This window comes from Parasteatoda tepidariorum, chromosome 4 (assembly GCF_982258835.1).
Source record: "Parasteatoda tepidariorum strain Cologne lab strain chromosome 4, Ptep-v5.0, whole genome shotgun sequence".
NCBI lineage: Eukaryota > Metazoa > Arthropoda > Arachnida > Araneae > Theridiidae > Parasteatoda > Parasteatoda tepidariorum.
In genome coordinates, this window is record NC_141758.1 from 69434971 (window position 1) to 69455280 (window position 20310).

General features: G+C 25.8%; 1 protein-coding gene across 1 annotated transcript in view; it reads right to left on the reverse strand.

Annotated features, from left to right (window-relative positions):
* The window catches only part of Hip1 (Huntingtin interacting protein 1), a 45343-nt gene that overhangs the window by 15462 nt on the left and 9571 nt on the right, over positions 1-20310 (reverse strand). Inside the window, exons 10-24 of the mRNA XM_016074897.3 lie at positions 19769-19844; positions 18000-18137; positions 15850-15944; positions 15640-15712; positions 13853-13945; positions 13692-13770; positions 12134-12222; positions 11986-12054; positions 9964-10098; positions 7578-7755; positions 5738-5827; positions 5576-5662; positions 4090-4200; positions 3518-3586; positions 1722-1906 (exon numbers count right to left, since the gene is read on the reverse strand). Of these exons, the coding sequence (XP_015930383.1) occupies positions 1722-1906; positions 3518-3586; positions 4090-4200; positions 5576-5662; positions 5738-5827; positions 7578-7755; positions 9964-10098; positions 11986-12054; positions 12134-12222; positions 13692-13770; positions 13853-13945; positions 15640-15712; positions 15850-15944; positions 18000-18137; positions 19769-19844 (1567 nt within the window). The remainder of the gene's footprint in view (positions 1-1721; positions 1907-3517; positions 3587-4089; positions 4201-5575; positions 5663-5737; positions 5828-7577; positions 7756-9963; positions 10099-11985; positions 12055-12133; positions 12223-13691; positions 13771-13852; positions 13946-15639; positions 15713-15849; positions 15945-17999; positions 18138-19768; positions 19845-20310) is intronic.

The following is a 20310-nucleotide window of genomic DNA, read 5'->3' on the forward strand; positions in this document are numbered from 1 at the left end:
AAAGTTTTTGTCACTTTTTGATGATTGATTCCTTAAAAATAAACTTTTCCTTTGTTTTTAAAATATTTCATATTGTCATTTAAAATATTTCAGTTTTGTTAAGATTAGAACACATTTTTTAGCATTAAATATACATTCTGAAACATTCATTTTAATTAATGGATAGTCTTATTTCATTGAAAGTCATAAGTGTATCAGCACTTCTGTGAATCACTGTAATTACATTTCAATATAAAGCTGTACGGTATACTGTATTTCATCTTACCAGTGCTTTTTATAAAATTCACTGATCATATTTTCCTTAAACCAATATCTCAAGTCAAATTTTTAAATAATGGTATTTTGAAATAGCATTTTTATTTTAAGAGATTCAGTATAAAAAAATAAATGTCAGAAATGTAAAATTGTCTAATTTTTAGTTCTATACTCAATAAAAGAAAAAAAAATAGATAAAATTCCTTAAAATTTATACTTTTTTGATTTTTTTCTTATTTGAAATTAAAACATTTAAAGAATTCCAATCTAAACACACAGATTTTTAGATTAGCATAGTTAATTGTTTTTGTTTGAACAACTGGAATCTTGTACAGTGCAGAACTAAAACACTAAGTTTCATTTTCCTTCTCCTGACTGAACACATATGAATAAGAAAAAAATATATTTTATGTATATACATCATTTAATATGTTTCCTATATATTCCTTAGTCATTGTCAGCATTTTTAGGTAAAAAGAGGAATAGTTTTGAAATATCATCTCTGGAATGCAAACAACATTTACGAACTTTCGATATTGTGATAACTATACAATTCGAATTTTGAATAAAAAAACTAATATTTACCAACAAAACCGTAAAATGTGATATTAATATATAGTTAGTTATAAAAAAAACATTTTTCAAAATAAAAATATACTATATCAGGTTAAAATTAAATAGAAAAAATTAGCATTAATGCAAGAATTGTAACAATTTGTCGACAAACATTGCTGTTAGTGATGGGGAGAAATGCGTGATTGGTTTGTTTGCTGAGAAAAAATAATTTACAGATTTCCTTGAATGGGAGTTCAAAAGCTTTCAGAAAAAGAGTGCAATATAAAATCTATTATTATTAAATTATAACCAACTAATTTTTAGAGAATTTAATAAAGTTAAAAATACAAAAACATTTTGTCAAAATAGAAAAAAATTACCACTCTCAATTGTGAACAAACTTGAATCATTGTGTGAACACGGACAGAATTTAAAAACTGAATCCTAACCCCGTCTTCCACATCCACCAGAATCTTTGCCTTTCCTAAATTGCACAGTCCCATAGTCTGCATAGAGATCAAAGATATTTGCTTAGCAACCATGGGAGAATTTTATGTTGTATTCTAGTTTAACAGGGTTATAATGGAGCAAATTTTGATGAAAGCAAAGTAAGTTGATGATATTTTAACTGTTTGGAGATAATTTCCGTCTAAAAAATGTGTGTATAATGGATGAAACAATTTAAATTAAGAAAATTAGCAAATAATTTAAAATAGTGAAATTAAAAAAAATATATAAGAAAAGATTTCCAGCTTTTCTTTAAAATTTCCAGGTTTTCCAGGTTTTTATCCATATTTCCCTGATTTTTCCAGGTTTTTTCCAGTATAAAAAAAATTCCCTGATAATTCCAGGTTTTCAAGGTTTTCCAGGTGGGTGGCCACCCTGAATTAAACAAAATCTAATCTAGTTACTTGAATTTTTTGTGCTGCCTCTTCAATGTCTATATCCATTTGTTTCAGCTCTCTGCCAATGATGTCTCCAAGTTTATTGGATAGATCTTGAGACATATTTGGTACAAGAACTTCCATAACTTTCATGGTGTTTCCAATTTCAGTGGAAACTTTGATGAAAACTTCTAATATTTCATCTTTATCAGCTAAAAGTGAGTTTAAATGTCAGATGAAATTGATTTTCAATTGAAATTTAAAACTAATCAATTTCAAATTATATTTTAAACAAGCAGTGACAATAATTCATGAATTCTTTCATTTTTTTTAAACAAAAATTTTAATTAGTACAATTATTTTGAAATAAGGATAAATTATTCTTAAACAAAACATAAGACTCTTTTTATGGTAATAGTAAAATAATTATGAAACAACATAAGTTCAATTAATTTATCATCTATTATTAGTAAAATGATAACTGAATAAATTTCATTCTTCACATTAAATATGATCAAAATAATCTCTATACTATTAATATTATTTTGGTTAGTATATTCACAGTTACTAATTTTATTTTACTTATTAACTATGGGTTATGGGAAAAGATGCTTGATTATCTCAGATTCCATAGCTGTAGTGAATTGCATTGGGAACCGCTGCCATTGATGTCATGTTATTAACACTAAAAAGCAAATAATTAAATTTCCATACATTAAAATAAGCTTCTACCTTAAACTTTTTTGAATCAAATTTTGAGTTAATTTAATTTGAACAAGTTTTTTCTAAGTTTAAAATTAGACCAGTTTTGATTTTGAAATACAAAATATCATGATTTTCAACAATGATGAGTTTTTAATAAAACGTAAAAATCAAAAATATTTCAAAATTATGAATACAAATTGAAGCTGAATTTTCCCTTAGGATAACTGAATTCTGCTTTATGCATATTTTAGAAAATTCATTCTACTTTTTAAGAGTAAAAGATTATTTATTTATAATATTAATTTTACAAACTGCAGTCTCTTAAGTATTTCCTAAACTGATACTCCATATACTAAAACTCCTTTTAATAAAAATTTAACAGTGGTGATTTTTATATATTTGGCATTTTTGTATGACATGCTACATAACATTAAAATAAAAAAAAATTTTTATCCATTTTCCAAAATTGTATTTTAGTGCTAACAATATTAGCAAGTTAAAGAAAATAGGGTCCTTTTCCCTTTTAACAGCACAGTTGAATTCAGCTATTTTATTATTCTTTTTATCTTTTAAAAAAAATTTTTGACAAATATATTTTTAAAAACAAACAGTTGAGCTTATTTGCACTGGGTATATTTTGAATTGGCAATTTTATTGCCGTAATAGCTCTCAAACCTCTCTTTTGAAATCTATCGAAGCACATACATCATTTTTTCAATGGTATGAATATAGAAAAATCTATATAGAAAAATGTAATTCCTTTTATTTTAACAATACAAGGGTGAATATTGTTTCTATAGCCACAGTTAAGTTTTTATCAAAATAATTTTTGTTTCTCATTTTCTTTTTTAAATAATTTTGTAAGCATCATAAAAAGATTATAGCAATCACAAAGAAAAAGGATAATAAAATAAATAGAATACGATAGAAAAATTAAATTAATAGAATACGATGGAAAGCAGACTCTAAAAAGAATCCTGCTTTTCGGAAAGAGACTAGGGCATTTTTCATAATTCATTGAGTAAACTTTTTTATGAAAATAATTTATCTTTTCTATAAAATATAGTAAGTGACAAAAAGAGTTATAACACTAATAAATAGTACAAAAATAGTTTCACCTTTATCTTGAAAAGCTTTAAACAAGTTGACTCCTTCTAAACCCATATTTTTACAATAAACAGCAAGTTCTATGAAAACAAAAAGGAGTTAATTAAAAATAAAACAACTAAAAAAATGTTATTCTTAAAAAGAAAATACAATCAAATCAAACTTTATTTTTTTATATATATAATATTAAAACAAATAATTACTATAAATATTGTATAGCTTTGTTTGTTAGCACATAAGTTTGAAAAAGTTTCAGTATCACAATGTTTGTAAATAGATGTTTTACTTGTAGTTTAGAAATGTTAACCCTAAACTGATAGCTTAAGTATTGAAAAACAGAATGCAAACAATTTAAAATTGTAGCTAACACAACTTTATAAGTTATATATATATATGCATAATAAATATATATTAAGTTGTACAATGATTATAATTTTAATGAACAGTGAGAGCAATTTCTTATAAAATGAACAAGGAATAGAGTAATTTTTATTTCCAAAGAACTATAACCTTAAACAACAAAAACTGAATAAATAAATAACACGTATAATGTTTGAAGATTATCTCAAAACTAATAACTAACCATCTCCTAGTTCAATATTAGGAGAAGCATTTGAAGTGGCCTTTCCTTCCAACAACACATTGGACAGCAAGTGAGCAAAAGGAACAGCAGATTGTATAACATCTTCAACAGCTAAAATTAAAGGAAAAAAAATCCGGATAATTCCTTAAAATTATTTCATGTAAAAAATTAGATTTATGAGGGAAATTAGAATGGAAAAATAGCTTGGCCATATAATTTGAAAAAGAACAATCATTGTTCAAGGAAAATATCTTAAGAAACTTTGTTGCAGTCTTAACCTGCTCTCCAACCCTATTAAATACCAAAAAAAAATTTTCTCATTAAAGTATTTGCGTTTTATTAATAGAAAAATAAATATAAATAATTTGAATACATTAAAAAACAAAATTGTTTGTAAATTTTATCAGTAAAAGCATAGATTTCTCACAGAATGAGCTTCATAATATAAGGTACAGACGTTTTAAAAATTTCACAGCAGAAAGCTGTTGTTATTTAAATTATAGTCACTTTTTTATAATTATTTAAAAGATAGCTAGCATCAATGACGCGTATTACCAGGAGTTTAATTATTATTTACCTTTGATTCATTATGCAGGGCTACCAACTACTGCACACTTTTTACAAAAAATCCTATAGAATAGTAGACAACTAAAAACTAAAGTTTCCAGAATTTTCGGTAATTTTTACCAACCTTTTAAAAGCCTTACCACAAGAAAGTTAAAAAAAGTGGTGTTTCATAGTAACTTTTAAATCGTTTACATGTAGAGAGTAGTAAAGAAAATAACTTTAAATGAAATTTACAAAACAAAGAATTAGACATTAAAACCTAAATTTAACTACCACTGAAAGAAATTTTTCCAAAAAGCATAGAAAGCTTGTAGCCCTGATTATATAATGTAAGCACAAATAAAATCAGATGACATGTTGGGATGGCATCACCAAATAAATATTTTGAAAGCTGTTTAAAGCCATGTGTTTATTTTGTTGCCCTACTTAAGGTTCCTTTTTTTTTCTGATGTATTAAATTTCTAAATATTAGTTTTGCTTAGTTAAATAATGCTAAGTCATCTGATAAAACATCAAAACCCAATGAAAAAGAAATTCTTATATTTTATTGTATTGGTAGAGGTTTTTTAGTTTTGTGCATATTTGCCAAGTATTAATTAATACCAATTCTTCGATTATTTTTCACCTTATACGAAGAACTAATATTTGGCTAATAATTAATAAACAAATATGTTATTAATCATAAATTTGCCAACTTTATCACTAACTTTAAAAATCTTTGATTTGAAATATTCAAACACAAAATTTATCATTTTATAATAAATACAATGTATTTTAAATCCTTATTTTTGTATTACAATTCCTCATGATATATTATGAAGATGTTATCAAAAAACAGTTGGATTTGAGCTTTATTGAATTAAAAATATACAAAAAGAGAACAATTAGTTATTTGCTTTTCAGTCAAAAATATAAATACCATCAGGATCATCAGAAAATTTCAAGTAAGCGTTTTCAAATTGCTCAGTAGTTACTGTTATATTACCCAACTGCTGCAAAAAGTATTCTAAAAAAAAATATATAATAATTAATAAAGTTATTTGAAAATTTTAAAGTACGAAAAAATAAAGACAAAATTCACCTGGAGTGGTATTACTGACTGCCAAAATAGGTCTATCAAAATCATCTACAGCAGTTTGAATAATATGCTCAGACTCTCTAAAAACACAATCTAGAAGAAATTTTGAAACATGTTGAATTGTTTAAAGTATTTGTACAAATAAATTAATGGTAATTAAAATTTCCAAATAAAATCATATCAACCACATTATGGTTTATGTAATTGGAATATACAGGGTGTCCAAATAGAATGGCAACCGTCAAATATCTTGAGAAAATGTGCAATAACATACCCTTGAAATACCCTAGTCTCAGGAGGTGGGGCTTGCATTTGATGTTATTCGATAGGTCGAGATGTCTGCATTTCTAACTATTTGTATCTTATTTTTATTTAATGATTAAAGAGCTAATTATGCACCAAAATGCAGAAATTTAAGTCAAACTATAAAACTTTTCTTGGAAAATCCAAATGTAAAATAAAGAATGAGGTTTATAAAATTTTGAATATGTGCCCTTTCTCATAAGCAAAGAGAAAAGTTAAATATCATTGATTGCATCTTCTTAAAATATTTCATATGTATATTTTTAAATTTTCGACCTGATACACATGATTTTGACATAATTAACAGCTTTCACTTTTTTTGGACCCCCTATATATTTCAAGTCATATATTACATGTATTCATCAAATATAACTGAAGCTAAAAAAAATATTCAAAATTTATTTTCCTGTTAACTGTTTTTAACTTCCTTCTATAATGAATCAAACTTAAACTTTACTGTTATCAAATTTTGAATTTGCAAAAATTAGATTACATGTATTTAATCAAACTTAAGCAAATTCAAAATTTTATGACAAACAAACATTTTTAAAATTATAATGTAGAAAAAGATTTGAAAATATTTCAAAATTATGATGTTGAATGTCAACTATTGATTTTAAATTGACCCAAATTTTAACAAACCATGGAAATTTTAAGAGATATTTATTTCGTTTCCATCTGCAGACCAGTGGAATTTGTGCTTGCGGTGATGCTGATGAAGATGCTGAACATATTCTTCTTCACTGTAGTCTCTATGCGAGTGCCCGAATGAATTTAAAGACTGATTTGAGACGTCTTTCAATTTGTTGGCCACCTGTCTTATCAGAACTGGTCAAAAGTATTGAAAGTCTTGCGGCCTTGCGGAATTTTGTTTTTAATGTAAATTTGTAAATTTTTCTCCTTTTGTTTTTTACTTACAACTGTAAGCCTCATGCTATACTTTGTGGTGCATGAGGAGTTTTAAGTCGTTTAAATAAAATAAAAAATAAAAAAATGTCAACTATGAGATTCTTCCTCATAGATAGCAACTCAAAAGACATTTATTTTGGTCAATACAAACCACTGAAGGAGAATGAGTAATACAAACATTAAAGTAGTTTAGAGATGGGTTATAGCTTCATACAAACTTATTCTTTAACATACCAAGAGTATCTAAAAAGTACAAAGCGCCAGTCAGTAGTAATGAGTTTTGCACTGGCAAGGTTTTCATGGTAGCTTTATTCCTGATACAGGCTTACCCATAATTTTAAAACACAAGAAAAAAATTCTGCTTATATACAAGATAAAGCTATAGGATGAAAGAAATTTTTTTAACAGAAACATTTATTTAACTAATTAAAGAAGAAATATAACACTTATAAAAATTTTAACACATTAGAATGGAAAATGAAAGAAAGTCAAATTTCAAACTCTGGGAAGTCACCAAAAATTTTTAAAATTGGTTGTAATGCCCCAGCAAAATAGTGAAATTCAAACAATACAGAAATATTTTTTTTAATAATTGATTAGAAAAATATCCAAATTTAAATACAACACTTACCTAAATAGGAAAACTTTTTCTGGGACTCAGATTTATTGGTATCTTCTAACAATTTATAATGGACTTGTGCGTCTTTCAGTTTTGAATCAAGATCTTTAACAGTTTCATGAATAGCACTCAACTCTTTTTCTAAGGAAGAAGACTTTGACTGTACAATAGAAAGCTCATCCTTGTAATTCTAGAATTTAAAAAAATAAGTAAATACTTATGAGATTGAAAAATACATTACAACCTGAATAACGCCAAGAACAGTAAAAATGAAACTGATTAATTTACCATAGATATTTAAATAAATAAAGAATAACTCTTCTACATTAGTTTAACTATAAAGCATGCCATATCAGGTTTAAATTACTTTTCAATTTTCTATGCCTTTTGAATTTTTTAATGCAAATAAATATTTTCTTTAATAGAAAGAAACTTCTTTTGTAACAGATTTAATTTGGAATAATATTAATTAAATTTTTGTGGATTGTACATAGTGGCATCAACCAAATCAATTCCTTCAAAACAGACACATATTAACAAATGGAAACAGGAAAAATGAAAGTAGTGTAGTCTATAAGCACGCTGGAAAATGCAACTAAATGACCAACATTCAAAAGTTTATTTCTTGGAAATAATGTTGGAAAGATGGCTTTAATTTAAACTGATGATAGGTCCTATTATCAATTATCGCAACTTTGTCAACATTGGCTTGTTAAAAATTTAGAACATGCCTACAGATTTTTCAAAACTGTATGTGCCATGCTGACCAACTTTAAAGTGTTGCCTAAAAAAATTTCGCATTTCTGTCACAGATACAGTTTTGTTATAACTACAAATTGAGGTACCATGATGCTCTGTGATCCAATATGACTGACCATATCATTTTGCATTCTTTTCTCTTCCAGTAACCTGTCACGCTAAACCAATTACGGATGCACAATATTTAAATTTCAATTGTGTCACTCGACTCAGCACCACCCTGTATACCTACCTACAATGTGTAAGACTGATTCAAATTTCTACAATTTTGCTAATTTATGAAATAAACTTTAATGATGAAACAAGATCAAAGAAAAATGGGAAAAAATTAATAATTGTTTAAAAAAAAAAGCTTACAAACTATGTCTAACACATGAAACATTATTACATTTGAATTCTCATAATTTAAATAGTATATATTCAGATTCTAGCCTGGAATTTACAATACCGTAAAATACCAACCAAAGTTTAGTAAAAATCACCACAAAGTGGAGAAATTAATGGTAACAAGGGAAAAATGCAAATTTTAAAAAAAAAAATCAAACATATTTATAAAGCAAAAATGTTACTTGATTTAATTAAAAAGTAAAATTATATAATAAGCAAAACTAATGATTGCCAACAAAAAATGTTACTTTAATTTAATTTTCAACTTTACTCTTATATTTCAAACTATTACAATAGCATCATCAAAAGCAATTAAAAATTCTCTAATAAAGAATGGAGACAATATATTAATTTGCAACCTTTACTAATTGGAATTTTTAAAAAAAAAGCCCTCAAATGAAGTGGCTGAACTCTCCTGAATGTGAATCATGATGTAGCTGAAATCGCCCGAATGTGAATTATGATGCTTGACTTTAAATTCATCTGAATACAAATTGCAATATTAAATTTTAAAGATGCGTGTAAACAGAATAGCAATATTGAATTTTAAACACATGTGAATACAAATCACATCGTTTGATTTTTAAATTAACCAAATTCGAATGGCGATGCGTAACTTTCAAATCGTAAGTATTCAAATTTTGTTACTTGATTTTTTAAATTGTTTGGATAATCTTGTTAATTTAAAAAAGAACCCATAAAATGTAAAAATTTACACAGATGTTTCCACATGCAGTGTGCATCTATATAATTTAACTCTAGATGTGGAAGGTAAATGGAACCTTATTCAGTTTAGATCACTAGTTAATACTTGTGTTGAAAGTATGGGTGGGGGCTTAGTCAAATCTGGATTCTTGTTCGGTACTTAACGATAATACCTAAAATTGATTTCTACTTTACTATTTATTTAGAGAAGGACCATTTCATATCAATAAAGTAATTTATTTTCTACAAAGCATTGCTGCATAAAGAGTTACAGACTGATGCAATTGGTTCTTCTTATTCAGCATTTTTCTATAATCATTAATGATAATTAATCTCCCCACCTGTTTCTGTATATTTTTAACAATTGGATTAGAGTCGATGGTCTTTAGTAGAAGATTTTTCAAAGACAAAAAAGTGTCTATATTAAAGATGAAGTAGCTTCATTATTAAAAAAAATTTTTAAAAAAATTATGACCCTGATAATGAAATTCAAAGTTCTTGCAAATGATTAAATTAAACAAAAAATCTTGAATTAACTCTCATTTACCTGATTCTTTTCTTCCAAGTCTGCTTTTTCCATTAACAAAGCATTGAGCTCCTTTTCACAACTAGATGACTTTTGCATCTTCTCTTGCTCCATTTTTTGGGATGAAATAAGCTCTACAACTCTTTGGGACAAATTCTTTACAAAAAAAATGCAAATATTAGTAAAGAAATAATAATAATAATAATAAATGAATAAATAAATCACTTAGAAAATCAGAAGTCCTAGATATTTAAACTTTAGATTGCAATAGTTAAAAAAAGAATTATTACTGTATTGATTTAAAATTTCTCATCCAATGTGCTGCCCCACATTTTTTTTAAAATATGTCTTCATTGTGTATTATTTGTATACTTTCAATGTAATATCTATTTGTTGATTTTAATTTTTTGAAAAGTCACAAATCTCACTGATGAAAAATAATTGGGATTCTAAAGAATATAATGAACCATACGGTCCAAACGGAAATGGACATTATAATGTGAGGTTGCTATATCATGACTACATAAAATTAGTGAAACTATTTATTATAATTTATAGATACTAAATTTATTTCAGCAAAAACATTTGACACTTTAAATAGAATTATGAAACTGACTAATATGTAGTTATTAAAAGTACTAATATTATTTAATATAGTATATTATTGGTTAAAAATTCCATAAATGTTTTTCTAAGGACATTTGTTAATATTGCATACAAACTTCAGCTAATCATTAAGTGCTTTTGCAAGATTTTGAAGTTTAACTTCACAAAAATGATGGCGTGAAATTACAAGTTTGTTCTTCTTCCTTTAAAATTACATCACGATTTTTAATTATTGTGAACAAAATGCTTTTCAGGATCTTGCAATTTAGCAATTTCAGATTTTGATGTTGTTTTTCTATCCATTTCCTCAAAAAAAAATTTATTTCATTCCCACTCTAAGCACATAGCTTAATACTGGTTATAACATACATCCAGAAAATTGAGCAAAACTTAAATCAAGAAGAATGTAAATAATACCACATTATTTAACTTCAAAACAAACCACCTTTTACAATATTTTACACAAAAAAACTGAATACAATTTTCAAGCCAAAAAATATGATTGATGATATATTGAATTCTTTAAAAAAAAAAATTTGAAAGTTTGTGCTTATATGGAAAACTACGAATTCTAAATGATGGTGCAATATACACTTCAAATTCTCAATAATAGTAGGTAATTAACATTTCACAATTATTTTGACCATAGATTATATCCAGGACCTCGTAGGTTAAGAATAGGTGGCCCTACGACTTTTTCTTCATTCATAGAGAATTCAAGATCTCTCATGCTTATTGAGAGGTAACATCAAAAGCATAGTGGTTTGAGTAATTATCTCAAGACTTTGTTATGCATTGACTCATTGTCAATGAAAAAAAAAATGATAGTTTTAAGAGTGCTAAAATGTTTTTGGAGTAGTATGTTTGTGGAGTAATTTTCAGGGAATTAAAGAAAATAAAACACAATTTTGGTCATTATATTGGAATGAATGATTTAGTTAAGACATTCTAATGGGCATTAAAATAACATTGCATCAATAGAACAACAAACGAGACGACATGTAGCGGTTGTAATAATGGAATTGTTGCATTAAAAGGAGGACATACTAAAGAGCATAGACTGCATCATATATACATATAAGATTTATATTTAAATCAGTAAACTTATTAATATAATATTTATAAATAATTAACCACTTATTAATGCATATAAAAATAATTTGTATTAAAAGAAAATACTAAATAGTTATCGGAAAGAATATGCAACTTAAAATATACATCGCAAATCCTATTTCATTTTGCATGAAAACAAAATACAGACAAAATGAGATGATAATTATATTTCAATAGATTTAACTAAGTTTTTAACCAACTGCTAGGTTAAAATACAAAAATAGTTCAATTATAAAGAAAAAAAGTTCTTAATTTATTATAATAATAAAATTGTCAAATTGAAGAAGTATTTTTCTTTAAAAAAAATTGCTAGCACTTGCTTACTTGTTTTTCAATTTCTATAGAATCTACTGAAGACTTTAATACTGAGTTCTGTTTATCTGCTTCAGCTTTCTGAAAGATGTGATTGAAATAATAAGTAAAAATTATAATAGCCATCTAAATATTCACAAAAGATGAAAAGATCACTTACCCCTCTTAATAGATTAATGTGTTCTTCACGAAGTTTACTATACACTTCTTTCATTTTTATGAATTTATCTTCTTGCATTTTAGCTTTCTCTAAAGATTACAAAAATACATTTTAGAGAAAGATTCAATACATTTACACAGAATAAATTATTTAAAGACTGAATGAATGATAGTATCTTACGGCATTTTTGAAGTTTAAAATTTTTTTACAATTACTGTATAATATAGAATTAACTGGATTTACATTTGAGCAGAAGAACTGTAACATGAACCAGTAATCAAAAATTAGAATTTACCAGTAGTCACTTAAGAATTTTGAATATTTATTGTACATAGATATCCATGCTTTTTTAAAGATCTATAGTACAGAATTATTCAAGTAGAAGCTTATAGAGCATAACTAAAATTCTTCCTTTGAGTTCGATAAATCAATGACTGCATGCATCAATGAGTCTGAACAAGACAGCAAAAATTTATTGGGAGATAGGATAGGACGCATCAATATGAGCAATATTCCACATAGGATGTATGATAACACAAGCAGAAGTTAGAGGTAGTTTTCCACTGTCACTTTTAAAGAATCAACACAAGAAAGGGAAAAGATGCTTCAAAAATCTTTTATTTACAGGAATATGATTGATGTACAAAGAAATTGCTCAAAAGAAAAAGATGTAATTGATGTACATAGAATTGCTCAAAGAGATACTAAAAGAAATTGCTCAAAAGATCTTCCACCAACTGCAATGCAGATTTTAAGCCTGTGGCATAAGAAGTGATGCACACTTGGAAAAGATAAATAAGTCACAGAATTTTGGTCTTTTATGAGCAAGTTTCATATATAAGTGTCAAAAAAAGAGCTTTAAGCATTGTCTTAATTTGCGTCGACCTATTTTTACAAATTTGACGTCTCAATTACAACTTGAAAATGACTATCATAAGTTTAAAGTAATCGGTATTTTGACAATGCAAGGGTTATTTGTATATCCAAGCATTAACAAAAAATAAATAAATAAATATCACAAGCATCTTATCAAAAATTGACTATCAGCTAAATTTTATTTCTTCTTTTAAATTTTATCCCTACTATGCAATAGTTGTATGTGGCAAACGTCAATATATCACAATTATGATATATTGAGATAATTTTTCTTGATTTAAATATATATTTTTTAAAAAAAGGATTATTTTCTTACTTGATAAGTTCAGTATATTTTCATATACAGGGGTAATATCAATACTTAAATTAACTTTTATATGCACTGCTGTTTTCCATAATTTAAGACATATAATAAGAATTAGCCTGGACTGCTAATTTGTATTAATGTCTTAACAGGAACAATAGTACCTGGGAGGCACTGTTGAAACACCAAGCAGATTTGGTCTATCTATGAGAATATTGCTTAAATGAAAATACTAGACTATGATGTTTTAGTATCAGTAAACCAGTGAAGTAATCGAAAAGGAACTGCATAAGTAGTTTTTTGGGGTACGAAAGGGATAGCTCACTGGAGATAATAGACACTTATTAATAAGAAAAAAAAACTAGAGAAAATACTGACTTTCAGCTTCCTGGAGCTTTAGGACAACTTCAGATGATACTTCTTCTGAAGACACACTCTGTTTCATATTCTCATTTTCCTAAATTGAATATAAACATGTACGTATAAAACTTGTGAATTAAATTAGGAAGACAAATATGAACTCAATTATAGTAACTTACTTCTCTCAAACTTCTTATAATTTGCTCTTGCTCAGAAATATGAGCTTCCAGATTAACAAACTGACGTTTGAAATCATCAATTTTCCTTTCATACTAAATAAATAAATAAAAATTTTTAGAGGAATACAGAAAATATGACGCAAATGTTTAAAAAAAAATTTCGAATTTAAAAATTTTAAGATGAACTTAAACAGACTTGTCTAACTCTGAGAGCAACTTATGGCAGAAATAATCTTATGCAAGCCTTTACACTCTTACCATACCACAATTTAAAAAAATCTAATATTCTATTTGTGCAATAAAAACAAATATCGATAGAAATAAATTAGAAAACAGATCCATAAGAATAACAGATAAATGAGCTTAATGATAAAAGGAAATAAAAAGTAGAATGAAAATTTAAATTACTTAATATTTAAAGTTGTTAGAAAAAAATTAGGTTCTAAGATTTCAAAATAACTTTCTTAAGCTTAACACTTTGCTGACTGTCAGGTCTTTTAAGAATAAAATCTAGTGAGGCTGACAAAAACAAGGAAAATAATGAAATGAGGAAAGCATGCAACAATATCAAAAAATTTTGCATGAGATTTTTATTTTGTTTTAGAACAGAACGAGACTGGTGTTTGTTTGGAAGAGGTTGTAAATTGTTTTGGATGACTTAATGTGGCTTAATAAAGGAATGTTTAAAATAAAATAAAAATTCTTTTTTTATTAAGTTGCCTCTTCAAAGCAAATGTCATTCTCCTTCTATTCTAAAACAAATTAAAAATAAAATTCATACACATCCTTTTTCACATTGTTGTTGCATGCTTTCCTCACTTCATTATTTTTCCTATTTTTTGACAGCCTCGCTAGATTTAATTCTTAAAAGTTTTGACATTGACTAAATGAATTGCACCTGAGTATCCAACCCACTCCTCATTTTTCAACAACTAACTACTGTCACAGAAAGACATCTTCCCAATCATTCAGCAAAGCTTATTAAAAATTGCAATATTATCCTACAGATCAAAATTTTCTGGCTGAATACATTTTTCTAAGATGAAAAAATAAAATGTTGGATTTTTTTTCATTATTTAAATGAAAAAACTTTTGTTTAATGTTAAAGTTTTTTTTTTAAGTATTCACTAGATAACTCAATAATGTTTTTCGATTCAGAAGATTTTTATGCTCACTATATCTAGTTTCTGGAAGATATAGCTCACTATATCTTCTCTTGAGAAAAATGGTTAGTAAAAAAATGACCACTTAATTTAATAAGAAATAAAAAAATTTTATAAACCTCTAAGGCACTGAACAACAATGGAATTTTTTTCCCAAACTTAAAACAATTCCCATAACCATTATAAATGTAGATAGATTTTTAAAATAAATTAATAAATAAAAATTCAGTAAAATAAGAAAATCATTAAATTTGGGCATATATGCCACACTGAAAGCCATTGAATGCAAATTCTAGCATGCAAAGTACTTGTTGACCAATGTTGATTTATATATATTTATAACTCTAATGCAATTTTTTTTTATCAAAAGTTCAAAACTCAAAGGCAATTTTAAAATTTACATGAACTTTCTTTTATTTATTTTTTAAAAAAATAAACGTCACAACATTAAAGAGTGAGAGGAAAAAATTAAAACATTTTAAATTTATGAATGGCTAACATATTAGAGAAAATATAGAATGTTACACAATTTTCTAATTTTTTTATATCTTTTACAGAAACAAGCAAATATTGTATTTTTTAATAAATAATTTTTAATAATAATGTTTCAACAAAGTCATGTACTTCAATTTTATTCCTTTGTAAATCCATCCTTAATAATTCAATTTCTCTTTGCAATCTTTCGATTAATTGATCTCTGGAACAAGAAAAAAAATATATACTTAATAAATTAAGCAAATTAAAAAATAATTTACAAAAAGAATTAAATAATATAATGAGAATTATTACTTACAACATATATTTATATAAAAATAATTAGGTTAAAAAAATTACTTTTCACTCATAGTGTCAGGAGAGCTTGACCCATTTCTCGGATAATCAACAGAATTTCGATGACTAAACACTCCCTCTAAAACATCTGGACTTGCCTAATGAATTAAAATATATAAATAATTTTAAATAGCTTATTAATTTCCTTTCAAATTTTACAATGAACTTTAGAAAATATAGTAGCAGCGATTACAGGAAATGATTGAATTCTGTGTGATAATAGAAGCAAAAATATTTAAAAATCTTTAACAAATTTAAAAATCCAAGACCCAACTTTTGAACAAATAGATGAAGTGCATTCACATACTCAAATTAAACAACATTATTGACAAAATATATATATATTTTTTTAAAAGGGGAAAAATCAATGGGGCTTATTGTAGCTATGGCCTGTATTTAGAAACCATCCTTAAGTTTAAGAATTTAGGGATTAATACTGCATCCTCAAAATTATTTAATATATTTATTTTTGCAAGGACTTGCATTTTTTTTGGAGGGGGGGGGGGTTAAATTAGCCCCAGGCATAAAACCAAATGTGGTTGGGCTAAGGAGGAGATTTTTTAAGCTTTACTCTGCAAACAGCATAATGGCTATGATAATTATTTTTCAGCATCAATCTTCTTATGTCGAGGCCTGTTACTGTCTGTTTGCAAATAAAAAACAGCAATTGACGTCCACCATGAGCTTAGCAACTATGCCCACTGTAAATCCAGCAGATTTTTATTGAACTCAAGAAATATTAAGTTTGACGACATTCAGTTCAAAAACATCGCACAGGAAATTCAAAATATTCCTAGGAGAGGGGAAATTAAAGAAAGAGAAGTTGTAAGAATTTAAACACTAAAAATGTTGGCGACTTAATGTCAATAAAGTTTTTTTTTATTTTTTTTTTACAAAATGATGTAAACTAGTTATTTATAAACACATAATAATAAAATCAAAATTATTGTTTAAAAAATTATAAATTATAATTACTTATTGTTTCACTTTCAAAAAAAAAATAACAAGATAAAATAAAAAATACAATCATAAACAATTAAAAATGTATGTTTAAAGTAAAGGTACTAAGTCAGCCATATTTCAACAAATTTTATATTGATTAATGCAAAATATGTATTAGAATTTAGTTGACTTACATGATTATTGGATATTAAAGCCAAATTATTACTTAAAATTTGTTTTTAAAATTGGAAAAATCCTAGCTTGCAAGGTTTAATTCTATTTCAATAGTAACTTAATTTTATAAAAGGTTTTAGAAATTATAAAACCAAAAGTGGCATAACTATAATGAAATTTTGGGACCATTAAAATATTATGAAAACACTTAAGGGGGAAGGGTATTTATGATTAAGTTATAATTTTGTATATATATAATTTTGTTATAATTTTGCATACAATGGCAGAAGGATTATGAGCAATGCTCATTAAGTCCTTAGTCCATTTCTTAGTAATCTAGAACTATTTTTTTAGTGAAACCTATCTAAAAAATTAGTTTAGTATGCTTAAAATGTTATTTTCAAATTGATAATAATCCATTCTGCCTCTTGATGACATTAGTCAGGTCTCCGACCATTCTACAGATCTTGGAATTCAAGGTTGCCACTTTCAAAGCATGATCGTTCTTTTTCAAATTTAGTATGGTTTCTGAAAACAGATATAAGATTTATCTACGCATGTGCTTCTTCAAACCTCAATTAACAAGGTTTCTGAATACAGGCCTATGTTTACCTAAAGAAGACAAACCTCCAAGGGACAAAAATAAGATAGATTATAAATAAAAAGTAGAAATAATGGAACCTAAATAAATAATGGGATATTCTAGAATAAAAAGTAAATAAATAAGTATCAGTGATAATTTTTTAAAAAATCAAATTTTTTATTTTTTAAGCTGTCTTGTATTGATGTATTATTATATTTTCTTCATATCTTGTTATGTATACAAATAAAGATCAATTATTTGGATAAAAATACTTTAGTTCTATTTTAATCTTCCTATAGGAAACAGAAATGAATTTTTAAATTTTGTCTAATTTTTGGCACATCTTGTATATTTATTAAAGTTTTAAGGACTAAAAGAAAAATGATGAACTAATTCATATAGGAGTAACTCATAAGCAATCAATAATCAACAAGAAATTAATTTATTTACTTACAGCTACTTTTGGCACGGTGGTATCAACTAAGTTCATATCTACGGTCTCATTCTCAGGCGTATCCGTGTGAGGAGGCAATATAACTACTGGACTCACGTGAGCACTCAAATCAGACGCAATCAAAAAATTTGGAGGGTTCTGTAAAAAAATAATAACAATAATTGCTTCAAAAATTTAAAATTTTTTAAATATATGAACACACTAAAAGGTTTTTTTTTATCATGAAACTTTTTTTAAAAAAAATACTGTGATAAGATTCCTACTTACAATACAATTACACAGAATCATTTATTCTCAGCTGGCTTACAGTATAAACATCAAAGAAATTACATTCATTTATTTAAAATTAAATTAAAATTTTTAAACAAAAAAAAGCATGATTATACAACAGATACTTAAGTAAAATATAAGAGGGCCTTAACCATTTGCTCATACCATGACTACTCAGTAACTATTGTTGTTTCTCAAAGCACAACATAGTTCCTTTAAAGGCCAAAACTATTTTATTAAAAGATATAATACCAACAATTGTCATACTAACGATACAACAAAAAGATACCAACAATTTTTATTAAGTTAAGATTTCTTAAATACATTTAACCTTAACTTTACACTCACTAAACAATTCTTTCATAGAGTTATTTTCTGGTTATATTAGGATGATCACTGTGTAAATCTATACAACTTTATTTAGAAACTACTATTTTAAAAATAAGATTTATAAGCCAATATTGTTCTGTTACCACCATAAAAATTTTGGAAAATGTGGCTCACAAATTTTTGTTATGAAAAAAAGCTTGTTATAAGACATTCCAATTTCTCACATTAAGCTATTGTTTAAATTTTGATTTATTTTATTAAGTTGATATAAAAATATGTTTAATGCTTTCAGTCAAAGATATCAAACAACACTAAGAAAATCCCCCCTCCCAATATTACTTTTTAATTTCAAATACTTATTTTGTTTATTTTCATTTCAAACAGTGAGAAAACCTGATTTTGCATAAAATGTATTAAAAGATGAATGTACAGATACAAAACTAATTTCATTATGGTGCTTCAAAAAGATAAATCATCAGAAAAACGGAAAAACAGACGAAAATTATGATAAAATTTTATGCAAATGAGGATACTATTTTATGATAATATTGAGCAATCATTTAATTACAAAACATCACTTTGAATAATAATAAACATTATAAAAACAAAGAACTGCAAAAATGAATATAGATAGCAGTCAATTTAAATATTTAATTAAAAGAGAAGCACAAAAACTTTAAATCATTTACGTTTATTTATTATATTTAATTCATTTGTTCTGGCTGATTAAGGATCATGACACGATTATTTATTAGTGTATTAGGAATATACTTTGGCACAATCATCAAGACTGATTTTAAGTAATACAATTTCAATTATAATGGAGGACTGTTTATTTATTCATATCTCTTTTCTCTGTTTTAATCAGATTGCATTTTTATCTTACTTGCCTCTCTTCTCAACAAAACATACTTCACATTAACTAAAAATATCACAAATAAAAGAGACTTTTGCACATTATATTTATAAAGATGCAAAATATATTTTTAATTTATTATTTTAATTATGCACATAATATTTTGCATTTAGGAAAAATTATTTTTAAAAGCAATTAAAATATTTTTTCATCATTTTATTTTACCCTGTTATCTTTCAAAATAACTATCTTTTTTCTATTCATAAAAAATACAAGAGGATGAAACAATAAATATAAATTACAGCAGACTCACCTCAGGAAGCAATGGTACATGTATTAGATGTTTAAAATACTGTAGATTAGTAGCATTCAGATAAAACTGTTGCAGACTGAAATTATAAAATTATGTTTATTGAAGAAAAAAGCTTAAGTAATATTTCATGTTACTATATATATATATATATACATACACACAATAATAATTTTAAATCAAAGCAACTAATATAAAAATCAAAAATAACAGTAATTCATTTTGAGTGAATTGTCAAAATAAATAATTAAAACTGGGGTAAAGAACACAAAAAGAAAATAAAAAAGAAGTAAGTGGTAAACATAGTTATTCTCAATATAGCTGCATTTTCTGTGATGTTAATACAACCACTTTTTTATTTGAATGATAATTTACATACTGCAACAATCGTTAAAATTAGAATGACTTGACTCATTTCTGTAAACATAACATATTTATACCTATTTATTATAATTATTTTTTTAAAATTTGATAATTAACTAAAAATTACCTTAATAATAGATAACTTAATTTCTTTAACACAAATTATTCATTAATTCCTTTTT